General features: G+C 40.3%; 1 protein-coding gene across 3 annotated transcripts in view; it reads left to right on the forward strand.

Moving 5' to 3' along the window:
* Positions 1-8,643: 8,643 nt before the first annotated feature.
* LOC121859260 (outer dynein arm-docking complex subunit 2-like) overlaps positions 8,644-25,059 on the forward strand; it is a 35,756-nt gene continuing 19,340 nt past the window's right edge. For 2 of the 3 annotated variants that reach the window (XM_042356012.1, XM_042356014.1), the window contains exons 1-11: positions 8,657-8,730; positions 10,726-10,967; positions 11,544-11,699; positions 12,240-12,395; positions 13,853-13,933; positions 15,961-16,089; positions 16,914-17,138; positions 17,615-17,725; positions 19,731-19,910; positions 20,671-20,803; positions 24,232-24,386. In XM_042356012.1, coding sequence (XP_042211946.1) covers positions 10,794-10,967; positions 11,544-11,699; positions 12,240-12,395; positions 13,853-13,933; positions 15,961-16,089; positions 16,914-17,138; positions 17,615-17,725; positions 19,731-19,910; positions 20,671-20,803; positions 24,232-24,386 — 1,500 coding nt within the window. In that variant the 5' untranslated portion in view covers positions 8,657-8,730; positions 10,726-10,793. Of the gene's footprint in view, positions 8,731-10,722; positions 10,968-11,543; positions 11,700-12,239; positions 12,396-13,852; positions 13,934-15,960; positions 16,090-16,913; positions 17,139-17,614; positions 17,726-19,730; positions 19,911-20,670; positions 20,804-24,231; positions 24,387-25,059 lie in introns of all 3 variants that reach the window. The other variant, XM_042356013.1, reaches the window with a different exon arrangement.

The raw sequence follows: 25,059 nt of genomic DNA on the forward strand, positions 1-25,059 counted from the left end.
CTTTGTTGTAAAGGAATTTTACCATTTATGAGTGTGTTTCATAATGTTGCATAAAATCAAGTCTTATCAAGAACATAGATCTCTAAATGTTTCCAAACATTGTAAATTTTTCCATTGTTGATGTAAATAGTAATTCTATTAGGCAGAATTTTTTTTTTGTCTCATCAGTTTCTGACTGAAACCTTTGCTCTGACCACACTCCTGGAAAAGCTGGCTACATTAGTCATATGCATGCCATTCTGTACAAATATGCCATTGTAGCAGTTTCAGAATTATACTCTTGATTATATTCATTGCCACTAAAAAGCAGTAGCAGCAGATATGACCTAAACAATTTACTGTCCGTGTATCCAAAAGCCTGATTCAAGAACTAAGTCCTTACAGTAATTTGAAAAGGAGTCTATAAAAGATACGGGCCCCCCCAAATTCGTGGATTTTTATTTCGTGGTCCTCTATTATTTGCGGATGACACTCTGGATGTATCCAAGAATGTCTGTCGGTAGTTTTAAAGTTGCTGGCATTTTCACGGCTGGGACAGGGAGCCATTCGTTCTAGAGACAGTAATTTCCTTTATCTGTATTGTAAATATATATGTGTGTGTGTGTGTGTATGTGTAGACACACACACACAAATAAATAATAATGGGAAAATCCTCTCACAAATAATCAGAAACAAATTTATTAAAATTGTGACAGTCTACCCTCAAGTCTGTGCTTTATTTATTAAAGCACGGACTTGAGGGTAGACTCACATTTTTAATAAATTTGTTTGATTATTTGTGAGAGGATTTTCCCATTATTATTTATTTGTATGTGTTTTGTGTTTGTAGGAGTGTGTGAGGATGAGGATGACGGAGTGTGAGTGTGAATGTTTTTTTTTTTTTTACGGGGAATAGCCCACCTGGGCATCGGTCACTGACCCACATCAGGGCCTGGGGGGGGGGAGCAAAAGTATAATAATAACAATAATAATAATACCCTGTAATTAAAAATAATAAAGAATCATAAGTAAATAAATACCAAAATTAAAAAAAATGAGTGATAAACCATATATGATATGTTGTGTTGTCAGTAGTAAGAGAAACAACTGAGACCCTGCAATTGTGTAAATGAGGCAGAAAGTCAGATCAGCAACCTGGGACTTGGTCAAAATTTTGGTGATGCCATATGACAGCAGGGTCTACCATTAGACAACACATTATGCTTCCAATATCTTCCCAGGTGGTAGTGCATCCCTGTTTGATAGCTGTCTACTACCTGTGTGAGTGTGTGTGTCCTGCACAATGGCAACCAGTCTGAGTTCTTCCCCATCCAAATGGGGGTAAAACAAGGATGTGTACTGACACCAACTCTCTCTTCCATTTTCTTGGCTGCCTTCCTTACTCGTGCCAATTTAGCCGGCGGGGTGGACATCGAGTACAGAATGGAGGGTCTTTTCAACATAAGATGATTCCAGGCAGGAAAAAGGTGTTGGCAGCTTTCATTACTGAACTTCAGTATGCAGACGACCTCACTCTTGTGGCTCACACTGAACACGACCTACAGGAGATCCTAAACACCTACACAGGTGCATATGCACACTTCAGCCTTGAGGTGAATGTAAGTACCTAAGACCTGGATTCTTGTTCAACCTGCCCCTGGTTCAGCCACACCTCCACCATCCATCCTGCTTAATGGTACTACCGTCTCTAATGTTACCCACTTTCAGTATCTCGGCTCTCACTTGTCCACCACTGCAGACATGGATGAAGAGATTCAACATCGGATCAGATGTGCATCTGAAGCCTTTGGCAGACTCCATACCCATGTCTTCAGCTGTAGGGAACTGAAATTATTTACAAAGTTACATGTATATCGAGCAGTAGTCCTCCCCACCCTGCTATATGGCAGCGAGACATGGGTCACATACAGGAGGCACCTAAAGACACTTGAAAACTTTCACCAACATAGTTTACATTCCATCCTCTAAGTTCGCTGGGTAGAAATGAGAACAAATGCCAGTATTCTCGCTGACACTAACTGTAGGAGCATCGAGGCTACCATTATCCATGAACAACTACGTTGGACTGGCCATGTTTCCCACATGGATGACAGTAGACTGCCAAAACAGCTACTTTACAGTCACCTAATGAATAGTAAACATAACGCTGGCGGCCAACTGAAAAGGTATAAGGATAGTCTTAAAACAAACCTGAAAAAGTGCCAAATCGACCCCTTCACCTGGGGAGACGATCACCCCAGACCATAACTCTTGGAGGAGCACCACATGAAGTATCAATACTTTCGAGTTAGCCTGACTGCATGCCGAGCAGACAAGCACCAATGCCCGAAAGACGCTGCTACTGCCTCTCCTGCACTAGATGTAGCCCTCCACATGTGCAACATCTGTGGGAAGTCCTGCTGGTCCCATATCAGCCTCTCTAGTCACCTCAGAAATCACCAACGAACGTGACATCCTTAATAATTCATATCATTTTATCTCAATTTTTATGATCGTCATACTCGATTCTGAGTGACAGCAAAGTTGTAGTGTGTGTGTGTGGTGCTTTATGGCAGGAGATTGCACTCAGTGTGGTACTGAGTGAAGTAATCTCCAAGACAGAGGCACGTCACACACAGGGCAGGCACATGTGACTTGTGTCCCTCCTATGGCTGTGCTGCAGGTAACACAGGTGGCAGCACAGCCGCCTCCTGTCAGGGATTCTCTCTTGGCTTTGGCCATGTGTTTCATCAAGGCTTTGGACTGTATCCAAAACTTTACGTTGCTTGGCCCGTGGACCCTGTCCATACTCTTGCCCAAGATATAGCTGCAGGTGTGGCAGAAGGGCCAGGAGCCACCAGTGGAGCAGCAGTGGTGGCAGGTGTTGCAGCAGTGATGGGAGGAAAAGCAGTGGTGGTGGCAGGTGCTGCAGCGGTGGTGGCAGAAGGAGCAGTGGCGTCCCTTGCAGCCCCTGCAACCTTTACAGTCCCACGTCTCCATAGCTGCCAATGGGGACATGCATTTGGGACATCAGGCCAGTCCTCCAGCCTAAATTTCAGGAACTTCTTTATGATGTGCTGTGTTCCAGAAAATCCAGCATCACTATCTTCCGGGTGTCAGGGGAATATATTTTGTATAATCACAACTCCCAAAACTACGAAGATTTAGCAAAATGGACACCAAAATTCAACTACATCTATTCAAAGCACTTGTCCGCCCCCACCTGGAGTACCCACCAATACCACTTGGCACGATCAGCCAACTTAAACTTCAATCAGGACAAACGCTATCCGTAGAGCATCAAAGCATCTCCCCCCTCCCCTTCCCAAACACCACCAAAATACAAGGACTTCACGAATTATACAATATCAAACCACTGAAAACACGTACACACAACCAAGTTCAGAGAATCTGGAGCAAACTTGAAGAGTTGGAGGACCCAATATTCTCCCAGTTAAAAGAAGAAGTAACTACTAGAACACACAGCTGGTGGCCCAAGAGCCTCCATGCAAACATAGAAGAACAAGACCCACATTACACATATATGTGAACAAATAGCACCACCATTTAACAAACATAAATTAACACTCATTACACTAATGAATGCCTAGCCAGCTTAGCTCCCCTACCCCTGCCTCCCTTGACCGGGCGGGCATCTGCTGTGTATGGCCACCACCCCAACCAATCACCTCGTCTCGGCTAGGTGGATAGCCCACCCACTATCACTCCCAACTACTTTACTTCCCGTTTCTATGCTTTCCTTCTCTCTCTCCCAGGGCAAAGTTATTTGCCAGTTTACTTCATTATCATCATCATAAAGGTCGGACTACACCACGCTCTTAAGCAGAGAAGACCTCCTCTAAAGAAGCTCCTCCACAGCAACTCCCCAGCACCTGACTGCTCTGTACATATAATATATAAAAAGAAAACGCCATTGTGAGTTTCCTTCCTCACTTCCATCCTGAGTGCGAGATCTCTTCCATGTACGTATGAATGCAAGCCTAACAAGTAGAAAGTTGACACAACAAAGATAAATTGGACAACTGGCCACATACAAACGCTAAAATCTACACTACGGGTCAAGTCTACATCTAAATTAATTTTGCGATAAATTCTCTACGAAGTAGTTCATTTAAGAATGAGTCTCATGCCCTGTTTACTCTCGGAGCTTTTGTCCTCTACATCATACTGATAAGCCAAAATTCTCCACTGAGCTTTAGTTATGCGCACATCCTGAAATTTGTCTGTAGATGGGTCTGCTATGACCCAAATTTTGAAAAGTGCAAAATGAATCAATTCCTACTGTAACCTACACTGAGTTCATGTTAGATCCGATGTAGTAAAGAAATAACTCATACCAAAAACTGTACAACACGTCAAGTATGAAATAATTTTGGACCTGTTCAGCCTCAACCACAAGCTTAGTTATCACTATACTGTACTGCTTAACTACCCTTTGATATGTCAAAATGTAATGAAAGTTAAAGAAAATCAGGCCTCCAGAGTGAAATTAAAAATTTAGACACGTTATTAACTAACTCAATAAGCTAAGCTCCCAGAAACGTTCACCATCTTGTCGGGGGTAGATAGACTCGATGATTAACTAATTAAATTTTTGAGAAGAAAAATACCGAGCTCATAACTCATTTAAAAACAAAAATGAAACAAGAACGTTAACTTTAAATTCCACTCCTGAACAAATAAAGTTGTGACCCCGATCAGTGGTGAAGAGGATAAATGTAAAAAAGATCACTGGCCAGTGTGACGATTGACGAACTCTGTCCCCTCCTCACTCTACCACCCTAACCACCACTTGCTCCAACTTGACACCAGGGGAAGAAACTGCTTCACGAAGCTACTCGACTCCAGTGAGCACCATTTCAGAACCAGCTTCCCATCCGACTATGAGACTAGTTTCCCATCCGACTATGACTACAGATGGACAAGGGACGACCTAGTTGAGGTGTATAAGCATCTCAGGGGGCACTACTCAGTTGAGTGTCCTTACTTGGAGCTGGCGGACGCTCGCCCCACAAGGGATCACAGCTCAAGAGTGAAGAAGCCGCAAGTCCAGAAAACTGTGAGGGCAAACTTTTTCGGAGTGAGAGTTGTGAACTCTTGGAACAATCTACCAGAGAGTGTTGTGACGGCACCGAGTGTGAGCTTTTTCAAAACCAGACTTGACCAACACTGGAGGAGGTTCAGGTACATTCAGGAACCGGTGCATGCCCAGTACTATGAGACCGAGGTATCCCAGCAAGTGTGGCTGCCTGGTAAGCCGAGTCTCTTTTTCTGCGGCCTACGGTGTTCTCTTCTCCCGGGGTGTGGACGACGAATTGTATAAAGGACTACTGCTGGTGGTGTTGTGGTTTGATGGTAGTGGACTACGGCGTTAATCCCTGGCTCCTTGTGGTTGGCCATCGCAACCTAGACTTGCTACCTGAGCTGCCATTTCCATCAGGTTTTTGTGTTGTTGTAGAGAGTATGTGTATTTAATGTTTAAAGTAAGAATACTGTAATTGGGTAATATTCTGGTGTGTTTTGACAAAGGCATAGTTGTTACTTTTGTTTTGATAGTTGCATATTTTGTATTACTTATTACTTAATGTATCTAATTAACTAACTTAATCAATACTTAATATAAATGCTATTAAAATACTTAGTTTACATGATAATCTTATTCCTTTCCTAACTTAAATTTGTCTGTCACGAACAATGATCCTTGTGTGCTTGCCTTTTGCTTGCTCCATCCACGTATTTCAACCCTTAGATTGTTCACTCCTTATTTTTACTTATCAATTTTACTTTTCCTCAATGGTGTGGGTAGCAAAGAGGGACATCACATATTGGGGGCCTGTCCCGGATCTATCTGAATTCACACCAGAATTTACCAATTACGTCTTGCTTAATTGACCCTGCTATTGGTATTGTAACTACGCAAATTTGCCAGGTGAAAGTTTCCTAAGTGTAGTTGTAAAATAATTTTGCTACCCGATACCAGTAGTTCATTTTCTCACTTGGCCACTGTGGTAAGTGCTACAGTCACCTGACAAATCACTGGTAACAAGTTGTTGACTTAATACACTTTACTCCACCACACCGTTATCTTTTTAGAGTAAAGTAAACTAAAGAGAGCCCGTCCTCCCACACAAGCCGACCTGAGACTCGCTCTTTTCGAGATCTTCTTCTTTCATTTATTTCTTGAGACAGAGCTCACCTCTATAAACATAATTTTGCTAATCAAGCAACTACTGTTGTCGTAGCGACCACATCATACTTATTTAAAGTACACAGCTGGTGTCTCGTATTACGTTCTTTTTTTTTTACGGGAATTAGCCCACCCAGGCACAGGTCAAACGACCCACAACGGAGCCTAGGGGGCGAAAAAAAAGAACGGAAAGAAATTGTAGACATAGAAAAAAAGGTTATACTGTATTAATCTACACCACGAAGATGCCGGAAAACCAGCTTTTTAAAGTGAGACAGATTGTAAGAGCATGGAATACAGCCTGACGCATTAAGCAACTGGCACTCTACAATTCGAAGTTCCTGTCAGTTTTAGATTTAAAGGTTGACCCAAAGTTTTAATGTAGTGAAGTAATCCTTATTCTATTGTTTGATAACTAGGAGCAAATTGGAGTGGGAAAACTCTCACTGTTGTTATAAGGGTGCTAACTAGTAAAGGTGAGAAATTGCTAGATAGCCACTTCACTACCTTATAATCTTGTACTTTACCCTCCGACCTGCAATCACCTACATGGGGCTCAGTCAGTATGTGATATTTACAGTGAAAAATTAACTGATTCTAGGGTTACCTGACTGACTACTTGACCGGTCAAATGACTGATAATGATAACCCAGATGATTGTTCTTAGCATCAAATTGTTTCTAAATGCACATATACAGTATACCTTGCGTCTTGTTAGTAAAAACAAGTGATCAGTTGATGACCGTGTTACTGTAAATGTCCTCTAACCTTAATGTTTTTTGGGGGTGTTTGGCTAATTCCCCTTACTGCTTCTACCGAATGAATAAATTTTGATGGTACCCAAGTGCTCCATTATATTTCTAGTCGAGGTCAACACTGAATTACCAGGTTTGAAAGGGATGAAATTACCTATATGTTAGGATGAAGCGATAAGCGAAAATTAAAGTGTCCAAAAAAAGGATACACGTTAATATATGTGTTAATATGGTCTATCTAATCACTTATGGTAGTGCTTGCTGCAGCAGCGGCCACATGCACCCTTGGTGTTTTAACACTGGATTGAAGGTTTGTCTACCAGACGAGTTAACCCCAATAGAAGGTCAATCTGTGAATATGTGCAGAACTCGTTTACAAATTCTCAGCAGAATTCATCAAGTGTGGTAAATTTATCAAAATTACTAGTGGACATGCTTTGTCTATCAATTAATTGTCCTGACTGAAGACATCTTTTCAAGAATGATTACTTACTAAAACCTGTGGTAATGTTTATAGCTCCAAAGTCAACATCAACCTCTTTCAGGAAATTCAAAGCTGCCGTTAAAAGATCTCCATGATCAGAGGAGTAGTGGAAGGGTAGAAAGAGGAGGAATTGGTGTGAGCAGAGCACTTGAATAGTAAACGGTGAACTAACAGAATGAGTTTGTGAGGTTGTGGAAATATGGGGGGGAAGGGGTCAGACTGGCAAGCAAGTGTGGAGGGTATGGTGGGAAGTGTGGTTGATAGGTTATGATATGAAGAGAGTAGTCTGGCAAGCGTAAAGGTAAGATGTAAAGTACCTGTATAGGGGGTAGGTTGGAAAATCGTTCTGGAGATTTCTTTAGTACCTCTGAAAATTGTATTTGTTTGAATTGTAAACTATATGTAAATCTTAAACATAAAATTTAGGTTTAAGTATAAATAGTGCAAATCAGTGTTCGGAATTTATCCAGGTTTTGACAGATCTTCTCCATGTGGAATGGTTGTACACAATGATATATTTTGGAGGAAAAATATGCGAGACTGACTCCTTGAGAATTATGCTAAAACTGGCGAAATTATTAAAAATAGCTGATTAAACACTGTTAGAATTATGTTACCTTGTTATTTCAGCGCCCTCTTATGCTGAGAACAAAAAGAAGCTTTTAATATATAAGATTTGCACTATTTTTCAGACGGAGTATAAGATATTCAAATGTTACTACTGTTACGAAATCTAAACTCGAGTAGGTTTTGATATTAAAAGTGGAGTAAACTCTACTATAATGCACAACTAAATAAACGTATTGAAATAGTTAAAAGTCAAGCTTAACATGATTACGTGTTAACAACTTAAAAAAAACACAGGTTCACACCGCACAACTGCCAGGTGCTTCAGGATTTTCTATCCGAGTTTTACATGTCGCTGTTTTAGTCACTTGAAAGAAAAAATATATAAGACTTAATCCATATTTCAGTGAAATATTCCATGTTTATTTCAAAAGGAAGAAAAATATGCCAGAATGATAGTATATAAGAACTCCCTAGTCCTCAACGGGTGTTTTAAGGTTTCCACGCCTCTTGAGTTGCCTTTAGAAAGTATTGTGCTGTATAAGACTCTGGGCCAGCAGCGAAAATAAAAGAGCAAAGTTAGGGAGTGTCAGCCAGCCATCCCCGTTGTCATGGTAACGCTTGTAACACATCTGTCAGCTGGCCTAGTGTATACATGAGCCACTCCGTTGTCATAGCAACGTTTATAAGCAGCTCCCCAGTTGGCCGGTGAGGGAAGCTTGTCTACGATAATCTAGGTAAATGATTTTTTATTGTTATCTTGTCAGTTTATAGTTTGTCCAGCCATCATACTAAATGATAATGTAATATATATCACTTTTTATTTTTTTAATAAATATACTCAGAACCCTTAAAAAGTCAGTTCTTGACAGAAGCATTTAAACCACAGCTGTCATATTTCAACAAATAGTTATAAAACGAATGTTATCCGAGTACTCTGATGAACATTAGTCCAGGGTTCTGTTGTGAATAATATAATGCGTTGTGAAGCCTTGTGGAAAAAATTTTCAGTTTCCTTGGGATGATACAAAGTAGATTGAATAAAATTATTTAAGTGTGAAACCTTACTTAAGCAATTATGGGCAAGTTGTGGACTTTGTGGCAGTTTTATATGGCTCATTTGTCAAAGTCCAGTATTAATTTTCTATATTAATGTCTGAAAGAGAAAATGTATCTGGTACGCTTGTCGACCCGTTCATAATAGAATTATGCGTATACCGTTTTTCTGTACATAAGGTGGCAGTCTGGCCGACAATGAAGTTGACAATCTTTAATATCCGAACTGTATATGCAGTGCCTAGACTAGGTACCCCTTCATAACTAAGTGTGCAAAAATAACACAGCGACCCTTAAAACAAGAGCTGCACCACGTATATTACTACCTGGTGAAGGTTCAAGGGGTTATTCTATAACATGACTGCTCGTTAAGGATAGTGTGGAAAGAGGACACTGTATAATTAACCATCGGTACGTAACATGGCAGTGTTCTTGGCACGATACTGCGTAGTTAAATAGCTATTTACAGCTGGTATGATTTACCAGTGGCCCTTGGGACAGGAAGCGAGAACTGTATCAACTCTGCCGCAACACTCCATAACCCTATAATGACGTCATATTAATGATATTATTACTCCATATTAGTCATGTTAATACTGTCATAATGTCATATTACTCTTATCATAAAATCAGGTTAAAATTACAATAACGATATATTATTATTACTCCATAAAGTCATGTTAAAACTATAATAACGTCATTTCATTACTCCGTCAATCAATCGGAGTATCCTCCTCATATCTGGGGGTTGTCGACCACAGTCCTCCTCCCCAATCGTTTTAGGGCTGATTTTACTAATCCTCCAATATTTCGTAACTCTGGGGATCCAATTTTTATTTTCATCCACCCACCCTAGACTCTGCTTTCCCCTGACCCCAAAACTTTCAACTTTGCCCATTAATATTTGTTATTATTTTCTCATCCCTAATTGTATGACCAAAGTACCTACTTTTTATTTTTCTGTAAATTTCAAGTATTTCTCTTGAAGTTTCCTAGTGCTTCTTCATTTGGTTTCTTGTCAGCGTAACTTATTCTGAACAATATTTACACGAGTGAGCCTGAACTCTCGCAGTGGCATCTGATATATACTGTACATTTATCTCGAGGAAGTATTATGTAACATATAATATCATATAATATACATATTTTACGTTGGAGTTGATGTACATTAACATGATAAGTGGGGGAAACAAAGCAACATGGGTTGTATTCAAGTGAAACAAAAATACAGAAACAGTCAGGGTCATGTCTTGACGGCAAATAAATAATTATTGCAATGGTAATTCCTATTTGTCTACGAGACAATATATGATATAATGGTTTTGGTGGTATTATGAAAGTAAGATTATAAAGTAAGTGTTACAAAAATATTAATACTTAAACAATAGATGACAGGAGGTTGTATGCAAGAGCCAGAAACCAAGCAAAAGTAGAGTGTAGAAGGGCTGAAAAGGAGCTCCAGAGGCTGGTTGCAAGCGAGGTCAAGTCAAACCCAAAGGCGTTTTATCGCTATGCAAAGTCTAAATTAAAAACGCGAATAGGAGTATCAGACCTGAGGCTTGAAGATGGTAGTTACGCAGATTCTGACCAGGATAAAGCTGAGGCATTTAACAGCTTCTTTTCCTCGGTGTTCACAAGAGAGGATTCGATTAACCTTCCTGCGTTTGCACCAGCAGGAGGTATCGGTAGCAGCCACCAACAGTAAGAGGCAACAGAAGAAGACAAAGACGGGGGTGTGGTAGAGATGTCGTCAAGAAGACCTTCTCTAGCTCCCCCAGGTAGGGACAGTAATCCAGGAAGGGAGAATAACCCAGGGAGAGAGAGTAACCCTGGGAGAGATTGTAATGCAGGGAGAGACAGTAACCCAGGGAGCACGGATGGTCGACGACGCTCAAGTCTACGCCTTTCACAGTCACAGGTGGGTGATGACCGGAGGTACAGTTCCTCTTACGTGACATGTAGTATACCACTCTTATGACAAGAACAGCACCACTCTTATGGAGGTACAGTACCCTTTTTGGCATGCACAGTACTATGGTTATGTCAAGTACAGAACCATTCTTAAGACAGGTACAGTACCATTTTATGATAGGTGTAGTCGGATTCTAAAGTTTACTTCCTACGAAACTGAAGTTGTATCGACCCCAAATGAGATAAAACAGTACACCCGCACCAGTCCGAGTAAGTAAATTCGACTCATTCCCGTGACTCTTCAGCTAACCTGGTAAATTCCCTCAATTTCGTCAATCAATGTTCATTCAACTTTTTCCTCGTGCCTTCATTCATAGAGTCGTATAAATATTTAGCTTTAGTGAAGTTAACTTTTTAGTTAGCAGATTAGCGGTTTGCGAAGCTAACTTTTCGTTTAGCTGTGCCCAGCACTGCTCCTGAAGTATAGAATCCTTGATGTAGTATTTCTAACTTTTTCAGTTTTATCTTAATAACAAAACAACTTGTTTTCTACCTAAGTCGCTTATTATGATCATTTACGCAGATGGAAAACTCTGACGAGGAGGCGCAAGTGGAGGACGCGGAAGATGAGGTGGAGGAAGAGGAAGACGAGGAGGAGGAAGAAGAAGACCTTTACCAGTTGGACCTCCAGTCAGCTGAGCTTTCTACCGACTACTGGCAGATACACAAGATGGTCAAAGTGAGTGAGTGACAAATTAAGTGAATCACTTAGCAGTTAAATTACATTAATACAAATAAGTGAATCATAAATGGCTAACTTACACTGACAAAACTAGTAAATCCTTCATAGTAAACTTACGAGAGCAGTACCGGTCAGGTTGTCTCATTGTGTGCAGTATCCACACCGTCAGTAAGGGGCAGTCATGTACAGTGGACCGACTTTCAACTTACACTAAAACAGTAAATCATAAATAGTTAACTAACTCAACTAACTAGTGAATCTTTCAATTAAATGGTGTTGATGGTGATGGGGTTGGTGTTGATGGGGTTGGTGTTGATGGGGTTGGTGTTGATGGTGTTGTTGGTGTTGATGGTGTTGGTGTTGATGGGGTTGGTGTTGATGGTGTTGGTGTTGATGTTGTTGATGGGGTTGGTGTTGATGGGGTTGATGTGTTGATGGGGTTGGTGTTGATGGGGTTGGTGTTGATGGGGTTGGTGTTGATGGTGTTGTTGCATTATTCCACTAATATTTATCATTATTCTTGTCTGGTGGCTTCAGTATTTGAAGGTGGGGAACGCGACCTGCACGACTATCGCTCTGGTGGGCCTCAAAGACTGCGGCCTCCACCAGGAAGTGTGTCAAATAGCCCTCAAGATGGTGGGAGGGTTGGAGGTCCTCCTTAACATTCTCCGTACCAGCAATCTCCGATGTAACGTGAGTAACACTAAGCGAAAAAGGCAGAAGCTATAGACAATAAAAAGTCCATTCACCAGTCCACCTTTGACATTAGTTATGTGAGTCTGGCGGTTGTGAGCTACCTACGGAAGTCTGGCATCTGTAAGTTAAGTACGTGAGTGGCGTCTGTGAGTTAAGTACTTGGGTCTGGCGTCTGAGTTAACAACGCGAGTCCATCTGAGTAACCTGTAAATATTAAGTAACTTGAAAATCTGATTAGCAGTTCTTAACTTTTTGGTCGTTGAATGTAACTTTTTATATATGTACTCCGGCACCAGGACCTCCATGTTCATGAAAAAAATTATCACTATAATTAATAATCAATATCTGATCAAAAGAGGTGAGAGTAAAAGAATATAATTATTACTTATAAAAAACGTATTTAATTGAGTATCATACATAAGTTAGGCTCAAAGAACGAATTTGTACACAGAGCGAAAACGCAAACAAAAAACAACCACACGAGTTATAGACGTTTTCAAAATAACCAGAAAGCGAAATTTTACATACTGGGTTTTTCCGAACAGTCACGACGCGTTTAGGACGGTCTAGAAATTCCTTTAACCTAGCCTAAATTAACCTAAAAAAACAAAACATAAACAAGCCTATTCTAAGCTAACCTAAACTAATGTAACCCATACTAACCTAAACAAACTTAATCTAACCTAACCTATAGTAAAATTTCGCATTCTAGTTATTTTGAAATCCTCCACAACGCCACCAGGGGGCAGTAGTAGAGTGCTTCCACTCAGGAAAATACTCGTATTGTCAATATATATGTGTGTGCCAAATATGAGACTTGTAAAGAAAAGTGCACAAACATGCCCCTTTAGAGCTTTAAGCTACTAGACTAAATCGTTCTTTGGGCCTGATATTTGCACTCGTGCCAAGTAAGTCATATCAACAGTAACTAGCTGGGACCCCTTGGAGGATGACGTCACTAAGTAACTTGGGATTGGTTGGAGAAAGCCGTCCGACCTATATTAACACCTCGCAGCCGGTTGGGAGATAAATAATAATACATAATATTAATTAATAATAATATATGCTTATCCTGAAATTGACTTGGCAATGTCATATAAGTTGTTGTTGTTGCTATAATGTTATTCTTGTGCTACAACAACGAAGGGCTTAAAAGCGCGTAACAAGGTATTAATTACACTATTCTAACATTTAAAAAATATGAGATAGAACTCTGTGTAGGTATGAGTAAGAACTAATACAGCATTTTGTATTAAAAAATAGTTCTAACACTGCAGTTAAAATATGCCGGTAAGTGACTCGGGTGTTTTGTTTTTTATGTTGAATTATTTGTTATAATCTATTTTTTGTTTTATCATAATGTTAACTGTTTTGTTCTAACGTATTTTCCCAATCTAATTACTAATGTGAGGGTATAATAGTGATTTTTGTTATCCACGTGGTGACACGTGTAGGTGGGCGCCCTGCAGGTACTGGAGGCAGCCTGTGGACACGTCACCACCCGTGCCACGGTTCATAAACTAGGAGGACTGCAGGTTAGTGGTGCAAGTTACTGGTTCACTGTGTAGTATTCATCAGTGGTTAAATTAATGGTGCAAATATGTGGCAATCATTAATGGTAAATATGTGGTACAGGCTAATGGGGCACAGTAGGGTATGATTCAATGTCACTAAGTGTAAGATGATGCACCTGAGACACCAACGGTAAGGAGGCGTATCAAATGTACTAACGGGACGAAGAGCTTGGATTAAATGAGACCGAATGTGAAAAGGACCTAGATCACAGGTGTGTACGTTGACAATGAGCTGAAGTTTTCGGGCCATTGCGAGAAGGTAAATCAGGCAACTAGCTTATTAAATTTTATAAGAAGGTCGTAACGATCTTCAAGAGTGAAGTGCTTCCCCGTCTGGAGTACTGTCATCCTGTCTGGTCCCCGAGATATGCCAGGGATATAGATTCAAACATATCCAATAATCCACATGCTCATAAATACCCGCTTTTACAAAGGAACACCTTATTTAGAACATGATTTCTAATTAGCTCTAGAGTCTAGATGATTACAGTCAGCTGAGGAAATCCTGTCGGTATTGTCTACCCCCCATAGAAAGACACCTCCCTCTCACTAGCGAAGTCTTCGAATTCAAACTCTGGAGTTCATGGTTCACAATTCGGGGAGAGAGGATTGGCAACGCTAAGTGGTAAATGCAGGAGTGGAACCAAATGTATTCTCGTCAGGATTCTACTGGTGTGAAGGGCCGGACTCTGGGGGCGTCTTAACAATGCTGTGTTCTTATTGTTAGTCACCCTGTTTCTGCTTGAGAAGGAGCTACCAAGTCATCAAAGCTCTGCTTCAACCGCCACTGCCGTTGGCCACCATGTTCCAAGTGTCAACGTGGTTTAGCTCCGGCCGTCCCTGCAACAAATCATTCTCTACGGTCTAAACAGTACACCCCCTTGCTGAGCTTCGACCGTTACTGCAGATCTTGCTTCCTGTTGACAGCCCATGCTGCTGAGCTACCCATATCATTCATTACCCATGGTCCCATACTCAAGTTGCTACCTCTAGCTTCCCATTGCTTCAGGGGTTGTCTGTCTTGCACATCTACTGGACGGGGCCTGAGTATAGATTAGGAAAAGTACCATTACAGTTGGTTGAGGTGACGGGAGTATTTATTGATTTTTCACTTTGTGGTCGCCACAATGGAAGGGGGTTAATTAATGATTTATTGTAAATATGTTAACAAATGGGTTATTTGGTGAATGCTCTATTCATTAGCTGGAAGTGAGGAATTGGAATGATCCTGTGTGTGTGTATGTATTTATACACCATTGACAGCTTCTACACCTTAAGCAAATTCACGCCTAAGTGGCCCCTGGGCCGGCCATCCTGTTACACGAGGGACAACCATTATACACCATTGCCAATAATGTAATAAAGAATATCTCTCCTTTACTTGTCCAATTCTGACTAAACGTCAGGAACGAACTGTTTGGTGTACAGTAAGCACTAGGGTCTTGGGGGTCAAGGTCATGGCCATCGAAAGTAAAACAAACACATTTGTCTCAAACCATAGTAGGAGGATGGGACTTGTTGATTAATATAGACCGATGAATAAGAGAAGGAAGGCAGACTTGAAGTTCCGATGAAAACAACATAAATGTAAAAACAAATCTGTTCACACGCATCACAAATCAAAATATAATATGAGGTCAATAGGCCGAAGGTTAAGGTCATAATGAAGATAAATGCGCAAATTTTATAAATCCTCAAATTAGCTCAGCGGGATACAAGGCATGCCATCACTGATTGCCTTGTCTGAATGTTTAACTCGACGGCATTACAAGAGAGATGCAGCTGTCATAGACTCGGCTCTGTAGAACTGTTATCTTACTGTATAACTTACAATACATTTTCAAATAATCCGACTCTATAAACATTGCAGTCATGTTTAATACAGTATGTACTGGACTTATTTTAAATGACGTCCTTGTGTACAAGAGTCCTCAAGTATTGTTATATGTGTGTTAGAACCTGTGCCTCCTCTCCTTTCCTATTCACAGGTGTTGCAGGGTTTGGTGGGGCATAGCCAGGTGGAGGTACAAGGGCTGGCGGCGTCAGTGTTGGCACAGGTATGTGGTCTCTCCAGCGCCCGCGCTGCGCTCATCAGGAACGACGGTGTGGCCACGCTGGTGAGTTAATCTCTATTCCCAAACTCTTTTACACCATGTTAATCCATCGTTTGTTTTTGGTTCGAGTCCGCCGTGTCTGGTGCGGTAATAGATGTAAAAATTTGTTTGGTTAATGGTCATTGTACAGTATGTGTTTGGTTAATAGATATTGCCTCTGGTTAATATAAAATATTAGTTTCGTTTAATGAACATTGTATGCGTTTGGCTATTGAATAATGTTTGTGTTAGGTTAATGGACATTGTTTGTTTAGTTAATGGACACTTTGTTTGGTTAATTGATATTGTTTGCTTAGTTTTGGGTACTGGATAGTGTTTGTGGTTACTTGATGATCATAATTTGTATTTGGTTAATTGACATTATTTGTTTGATTTATTAAAATTGTTTAATGGCCATTGTTTGTTTAATTCATGGACATAGTTTGTTTAATGTATGTACAGTTCCGGCCAAAAGTTGTGCCAGGCAATTATGGTTAACCCGGTCGTGTGGCAATGTCGGAGACACGAACACACATGACGTGTGCCAGAAATCCCGATTTTGTGAACAATCAATGGTAAAATGGTAAAGACTATTTTATTCTGTATTCCCTTTTACATAACATTACCAATGATATTGGCCACTGTCAGTCAGTAGCTACAACACAATACCTCGATCACTCATGTCTACCACACCGTACTTGCGAGTTTTAGTGTAATACTTGTATCCATAACATGAACGGGTGTCCTCTTGCTGCCATTTGACAGTAAATGAATTTAGCGGTCACATAACATAAACAAACTAGTTACCTATGTCGCCGACTGGTAGTTTTACTCAGTGTCTCCCACAGGTTGCTTTACTCCGCGTCGATCCCAACACACTTAGTACAGACACGGAACTAGCGGTGGCCGTGGAGGGGGCGGCTCGTGCTTTGTGGGCGTGCAGTGTGTGTAAGAGCGGGCGGGCGGCGCTGCTGAGGGCAGGAGGTTTAGAACTAGTTGGTCGCTTGCTGTCTGTGTCACGCCCAACTCTCCTGGTGCCTGTCGTGGGTGTCATACATCAGTGTATAGCAGAGGTCAGTAAGTTGTTTAATGCATAGCAAAGCATTTTGACAACCATTAAAATTATTGTTACTTGTTTCTTCATTACAAAACACCAATTAAATCATATTGTTTTTTAATACAAAAAACACATAAATATTAATGCATTTTTATATTTATTTTCTTGTTAATAAAGCACAATATAAAAATGTATTTTCTTAGCTATATATATATATATATATATATATATATATATATATATATATATATATATATATATATATATATATATATATATATATATATACACGGTATATATATATATATATATATATATATATATATATATATATATATATATATATATATATATATATATATATATATATATATATATATATATATATATATATATATATATATATATATACACAGTATATATATGTATATATATATATATTATTATTATTATTATTGTTATTATTTTAATTAAGGTATTTACATGGTTTAGGCTGTATTCCGCGAGAGGGTGGAGGCGTCCGGGTACACTTCAGCTCTGGTGAAGCTCCTGCACTCTCCCTTCCCCCACCTGCAGGTGTTGGCCACCAAGGCCCTCGCCCGGGTGAGTACCAGTGATGTAGTGCATAGATCTTGATCTCGGACATTCTGGTCTCGGGTTTTTGCTAGGGTCATATCACTAGTGGAGTATACCAAGGCTCAGTACTTGGACCATAACTATTTATTGTATACATTAACGACATAGATAAAGGCATTGGCAGACATAAGTAAATTTGCTGATGCCACTAAAATAGGACGTTTAATTAAGAAAATACGAACAAAAGAATGAAGGAAACGGCAGCTGGCCTATTGGCTCATACTAGGCAGTTCCGTTTACACCCAACATAATCAGTCCAACCTATATTTGAAGCGTCCGAGTGTGTTCGAGTTTATGGTGATGTTTGGTAATTTGTTCCACTACTCTGATTCCAAACCAATGTTTACCTATCTCGTGCCTAAATCTAAATTTGTCTAATTTAAAACCATTGCTACGAATTCACTCCCTGTTGAGTAGTTTAAGTACCTTTGTTATATCACATTTGTTTAGACCTGACTTCCATTTATACACCTCGATCATATTGCCCCTCACTCTACTTCTCTCGAGGGAGTGCAAATTAAGATGCTTTAACTTGTCTCTGTACTCAAGGTTCCTAATGTCCGGGATTAGTCTTGTCATCTTCCTCTGAAAGCTTTCTAGGGATTCGATGTCTATTCTGTAACAGTGACCAAAAGTGAACATATTGTAATTCAAATGCAGTTAAAGGATGACCTCGCTAGTCTTATAATTAACTCTTGTATGAACCCAAGTACTTTGTTAGCCTTGATTCGGTCAAATAAGCACTATTGTCTTTCTCACAGTCGGATTTTATATATGAATGTTGTTAATCTTATATCTGGTTTCTCTATTTACAATTCCTAGGCTAAGTACTTCACGTTTTTCCAAATAAAATTTCATCAGCCAATTTTCAGCCCATGCAAAAAATTTGTTTAGATCAAACTAATTTTCTGAAGTCAACATCAGATTTGATTACACTCTCTTTTAGTGTCGCAAACAAAACTACTTATGTTGCTATATACGTCTATATCGATGTAATTTATGTATAAAATGAAAAGAAATGGTCTAAGTATTGAGCCTTGGGGTACTCCACTAGTGACGTTACCCCAATCGGATTTGGTACCATTAATGCTGACTGTGTTTTCTGTCCTGTAACCACGCCCTAATCCAATTTAGAACATCTCCTCCAATTCCATGAGCCTCCATTTTACGCTTATAGTCTGTCGTGGGGGACCATGTCGAAGGCTTTGCAAAATTCGCAGTGAACCACATAATCGTGTGCGTCATCCACTGATTCGAAAACGGTTGAGAGGAATGATGATAGATTTGTTAGACATTAATGCCCACTTGTGAATTGAGGTTGAAATTAATGCTTCCACCCACAAATGCCCCATAAAACACTACACAAAATTCTAAAAGACTGATTTTAAATAATGAAGGACTCTAAGGGACGCCACATGCTCATGGTGTCACGTCTCATAGGCTTTTGTTATTGGTTCAGACCTAAGGCACTCGCGCTGTCATTGGTCAGCCCTCCTGGGCACCCATAATTGGGAAGCTTGGGCGTAAACACTGTCGTTGACTTGACAGGCAGGATCTTTTGTTTGTAACTGGATTTTCATACATATTTTCTCAAAAACATGAACAAATTTACTCTTAAAACATAGCACTGTTACTCCTATCTACTTAACTGAACCTACCTAGTATATTGGACCAGCCTATTTTACTGAGCCAACTTGCTTTACTTTTACTTTTATCCTCTTCACCACTGGTCGGCTCTTTAGCCGCTTGGGCGATCGGTCACGTCTCTGTTACGCACTGTTGGCAAGTACTGGGCATGCACCGGCCCCTGAATGTACCTGAACCTGCTCCAGTGATGGTCAAGTCTGGTCTTGAAAGAGCTCACACTCGGTGCCGTCACAACACTTTCTGGTAGATTGTTCCAAGAGTTCACAACTCTCACTCCTTTATTGAGCCCACCTAATTCACTGAGCCAGTTATTCTATTATTTCAGTGCTCGGTACTGGAGGCAACAAGTGCGCGGTTGGTGCGTGAAGGAGGGTTAGAGGTGCTAGTCAGCTTGTTGACAAGGGGGGGTGAGAGTTACACAGAGGCGCTGATAGAGAAGGACCCAGCCTTCGCCAGGGACTGTGGCCTGGTAACTGATGCTCCAGGTGTACCCAGATCCAGGAAGGTCAGTGACATGTGGTTTATTGTTGAAGTTAAGTCGGTGAGTTTATGCTCCAGTATGACCAGTGTATGTGTTCTTTATGCTGTAACATGATTGGGTTAAGTCTCCTATTCAGTTATGTATCAGTTGCAGTGATTGGCCAAGAGGAAACACAAACCACCGCCACCTGTTGGCACTTTACGAACTCATACCAGAGTTGTTGTGAACACCACAGCTAAGTTACGAACCGTTAGTGAATCGTCCTTACAATAGTTCGTATAGACTTCAGATATGCCGGCAGTTGTGAACTTCGTATCTGAACAGTGCTAGTGAATCTCGACCCAGGGCTGTCCAGTACACAACATATAAACTTTATTATTTAAGACCATTAAACAACAACTATATCACTGCATCATAATTTGCACATTTGATAATAATAATAGTAATAATGTAAATTTTCTTTTTAGCAGCCATTTAACTTCACTGTTTGGCTCCACTGAACTATGTGGGTTGCTGATTCTTTATCGGACAGCTTCCAACTTAATTATTTTTGTTCACATCACCTACTGTATGTGGTGCTCACTTCCTGACTAATCCCTTCAGTACGATGTCTTCTTATTTATTTCATTCGGCTGGGGAAGTTCCATCTCATAGTCAAGGGGTTAAAGAAAACTTGGCTGCTTGTACAAGATGTAGATTCAAACATAACCATAATACATTTGCTGTATTTGTAACTAAAGTACCTATGATTGCTGTATTTGTGACTGGTGTATATGTTCTGCAGCCATCCATGATGCCGGAAGGTGGAGGGAGCGTGGCGGGGACAGGTCAACCGCTGGTCAATGCGCTGGGTGACGGAGACGGAGGTGTGGCTGAACCGGAGGCCAGCGTCCTTGGTGACCTTAACCACTACAACGGTAAGACCACGGAGGAGTTGGTGATTCAGAGGCAAAAGGTGGTTAGCCTGCCAACTACTACCTCCTGCACTTCTTCATCTTCAAAACATTAACCAACTTCCTGTATTATTTAATTTTCTTTCATCCCATCAGTCCTTCTAAAAGGGGGTGTACTGTATTAAGGATGGGAAGGTGGTGGTGTTTTGAACGGGAGTGTGTGAGAGAGGAGGAAAGGTACTGGTAGAGGGGGAAGGAGGTGAGGAGAGGGATTGCATTTATATTTTTGCAGCTAACAGCAACTAGTTTATTGTGCACCTCATTCTTAGCCTGTGAGCAGTAGCGCTAAAAAGATTACTGAATAAATAGCACAAACGATGTTTATCATGAATATTTTGAACTTAGATGAGCTATGGACCATGGCCACAGTGGTCATCATTACTCTCTTCTCGGCCACCTTTGCAGACGGTCCTTCTAAATAGAGATTTTACCTTGATGAGTTGCCCTTGAGAGTCTCCCTGCTGACAACTTAATGGTACTATTAGATAGTCAATGATAAGCGTGTCTACGTCCTTAGCGGAGAAGGCGGCGGAGATCAGTCCGGAAGAGGAAGAGCAGAAGCAGCAGGTGGGGGAGCTCCAGTCGTCCTCCATCATCTCAGAGGAGGCCCAGCAGCAGGAGGGAACAGAGACCAACATGCTAAAGTGTCAGCCGTGACGTCATACTGTGTTTGCGGGTTAACCCGAAGTGACCGACCTACAGAGGGACAAGAACCTACGACCTTGCATTAGAAAAAATTTACATTTATGAGTTGGTAACAAATTTAGATCTAAAGAAGCAAATGTTGACTATAACTTTATAAGTTATATCGTTACTGCGTCATGTACAGTAGTCACTAAGTGAACTAGAAGCACTAAACTTGTCCCTCACTGGATCAGTCGCTGAGGATTGTAACTACTTTTGCTTCCAGTCGATATTACCTGATTGCTTTGTAACACCTTGTGAACCCATGTGACACCTGTAATAACAGTCAGTTCCCTGCATTCTGACTAATTCTCGTCTGTATTGTTCCTTGTGCTTACAAGCTGACAACATTGGCAGTAGTCGTGAATCGCCAGAGAGACTTGTTTACACAGCCCTTAAATTCAGAGAATAGATGCTGTTGTTCCTTTGATCAGTTTACTTGCTTTGTTATTTCTTGATATGAGGAAACAAACAACACGTGAGACATGTCGCATATCACAGATAAGTGGAGAGGGGAGAGCTGTATAGATCGTCTCTTTTGTTTTATGACGATATAAGTTTAACTCGGGACGTCACGCACACATATGAACGTTCTCACATATCCCGATCCAGAGACAATAGGTAAATATATCTTCATTTTTGCCCATGTCTTTGTGAACCGCTATACACTTTGATATATATGTTAATTTTTTGGCGAAATTGGTTAGTTTGCAAAATTCCCGGCATTATATCGGTAATTCTGCGAAATAACTTACAAACAGGCTAACCAAAGTTAAAAAAAAAAAACATCAGGACCACTTAACTGTGTATTAATCTACACAAGCCATCCTAACCAAACCTCTCACTCAACTTAACCATAAGGTTAGGTTAGTTTAAGTTGTCTGTTAAAAGTTATTTCTCAAAATTACCAATATGCATGCCAGGAATTTTGCAAAATAACCAATTTCGCAAAAAAAACCCACACCATGATGAGATTATTTTTACATTTCAAACCTATCGCGATTAACGCTTTAGCTGTGCTTAGGATTTTACCAAATGGTGCGATCGAGACGTGCGACTCCACAGGCATGTTGTAACAAGTCTTCTTACGGTGGATTCTACGTACACACCATATGTTCGTACCCCTGACATGCTGCTTGCTGAGGTGAATGTGTTCTCGAGGACGAATATGTGTAAGTATAATGGAGGAGATAACCAACTTGAGAGCCGGGAACCTCTGTACTCAGGGTTCCTATCCTGAAGATGGCTTGTGTATTGTGGTATCATACATAGCAACCTCTAGTATGTATACAACACAATACTGTGTTGGTGTGTGTGTATTGCAATATCATGCATAATTACCTCCTATATGTATATACCATAATACTGTGGTGGTGTGTAGTATTATACATAGTTTCTGCATGTATGTATATGTTCTGTTTTATTTTGTGAAATTTTTTATTTTGCAAAATGACCAGGCAAGCATGCTGGTAATTTTGCAAAATAACTTGCAAATAGGCCAACTCAGCCTCACCTAACCATATAGTTGAATAAGGTTTGTTCTGGCTTGATTAAGTTAGAAATCAAAACCTATCAACCATAGGGTTAGGCTAGGTTGGCCTGTTTGCAAGTTATTTTGTAAAATTACCAGTTTTGCAAAAAAGTTACATATTTACCACAACACTGTAGTAGTGTGTGTGTATTGTGGTATTATTCATAGTTGCCGTATGTATGTGTATATGGTACAGTCAATGTGTAAAATATCTGTAAAAATTTCCGTTTCGTGCTGTGCACATTGTGTATACCGTAGGTTAGGTCAGGTTAGATGATGCTTAAGTTATTCAGGAGAGAACTGCTAAATATTATTAAACTTCACGCCAAACATAACCTAACCTATATACAACATAAACACAACATGAAAAGGAACATTTTCACATAATTTAGACACTGACTGAATTGACACTAATATACTGTATATACCACAATACTGTAGTGGTGTGTGTATTGTGGTTTAATACATAATTGCCTCGTGTATGTACTGTATATACAACAATACTGTGGTGGTGTGTATATTATAGTATTATACAGGGCTCCGTGTGAACTGTTCATATCCGACATACTGTTATAGCTGGGTGGTGTGGCATCAGATAACGTCCACCACTGCTGTCAAGATTGGCATACTGTGCTAAATATATTTACATTGTAATGTATTATGCATTTTATGACCAATCAGCTTGTACTTTGTCAACAAAATAGAGATTACTACAATGTCTTGCTTTTTCTTGTTGTTTAGACATACGGGCCAATTATGACCTACCTCAGTGTTAATATTGTACCCGTAGTGTCGTGTTTACCCTGAACAGTCTTCTTATGCTTATCAGTACAAATGCACCGTTTTCTCTTCCTGAAGCATCTTATCTGATGTACTATATTTTTGCATCTTGATTTTTTGTATTCGTGTATTTTTGAAATATGAATATCTTTAAAGATGCACCCACACACACACACACGCACACACACACACACACACACAAGCATACACACACACACACACACACACAAGCACACACACACACACACACACACACACACATGCACGTGAGCTTAGAGTTATTTAATTAAATACTGTACACTTACAAATTAGAAACACGACAATAAGAAGAGGGTTGAGGGTAGTGTCTAGATGAGACCCAACATAAAGCACTACTTGTACTGTACTAACACGACAGCTGGAGCAGGCGCGGCCGTAGGGGACAGTGAGTTGCTGGAGGCGGTGTCGGAGGCTATATGGCATGTGTCCCTCCTCCCGGAGCACGTCACAGCAGTCAAGGACCTCACTGCTGTACCTGTTCTGGTTGCTCTTCTACACCACAACGACGAAAAGGTATGACTTTTCACCAACTGCAGATTCAAATGCTTTAAATCACAGCTGCATTTAATGCAAATGTATCTGAATAGTTTTAAACATTTTTAATGGAACTGATAATAATACCCACTTGATGTTGCAATTTGATGTGATGAAGTAGATTACTGGTGGTAGCTCTGGTGAACATTTCATTTCTCTTCCTGGTCACGGGTACAACCTTAGTCCAGCTTCATCCACACTCCAACCACAATTTCCTCTTCACTGTGTTTAACTGAAGGGGTGAAGTATAGTTTATTATACATTTATGTACTTAAATTAGAATTATTTAACCAGGAGCGAACTCGTAGCGTGGTTTTAAATGAGACAAATTTAGATTTAGGCGCCAAATAGGTAAACACTATTTTGGAAATAGAGTAGTGGATGAGTGGAACAAGTTACCAAACATCATCATGAACTCGAATACGCTGGGTAGATTCAAACATAGGTTGGGTGGATATATGAGCAATAGGGGTTGGGTGTAAACAGGACTGCCCAGTATGGGCCAATAGGTCCGCTGCAGTTTCCACCATTCTTATGTTCTAAAGTGTGTGGTGTGACATGTGTGGTACAATGGTGTGATGTTAGGCATGTGGTACTGTGTGTGTGTGTGTGTGTGTGTGTGTGTGTGTGTGTGTGTGGTACAAAGTGTGGG

This window comes from Homarus americanus, unplaced genomic scaffold (genome assembly GCF_018991925.1).
Source record: "Homarus americanus isolate GMGI-L3 unplaced genomic scaffold, GMGI_Hamer_2.0 scaffold36188, whole genome shotgun sequence".
Classification (NCBI taxonomy): Eukaryota; Metazoa; Arthropoda; class Malacostraca; order Decapoda; family Nephropidae; genus Homarus; species Homarus americanus.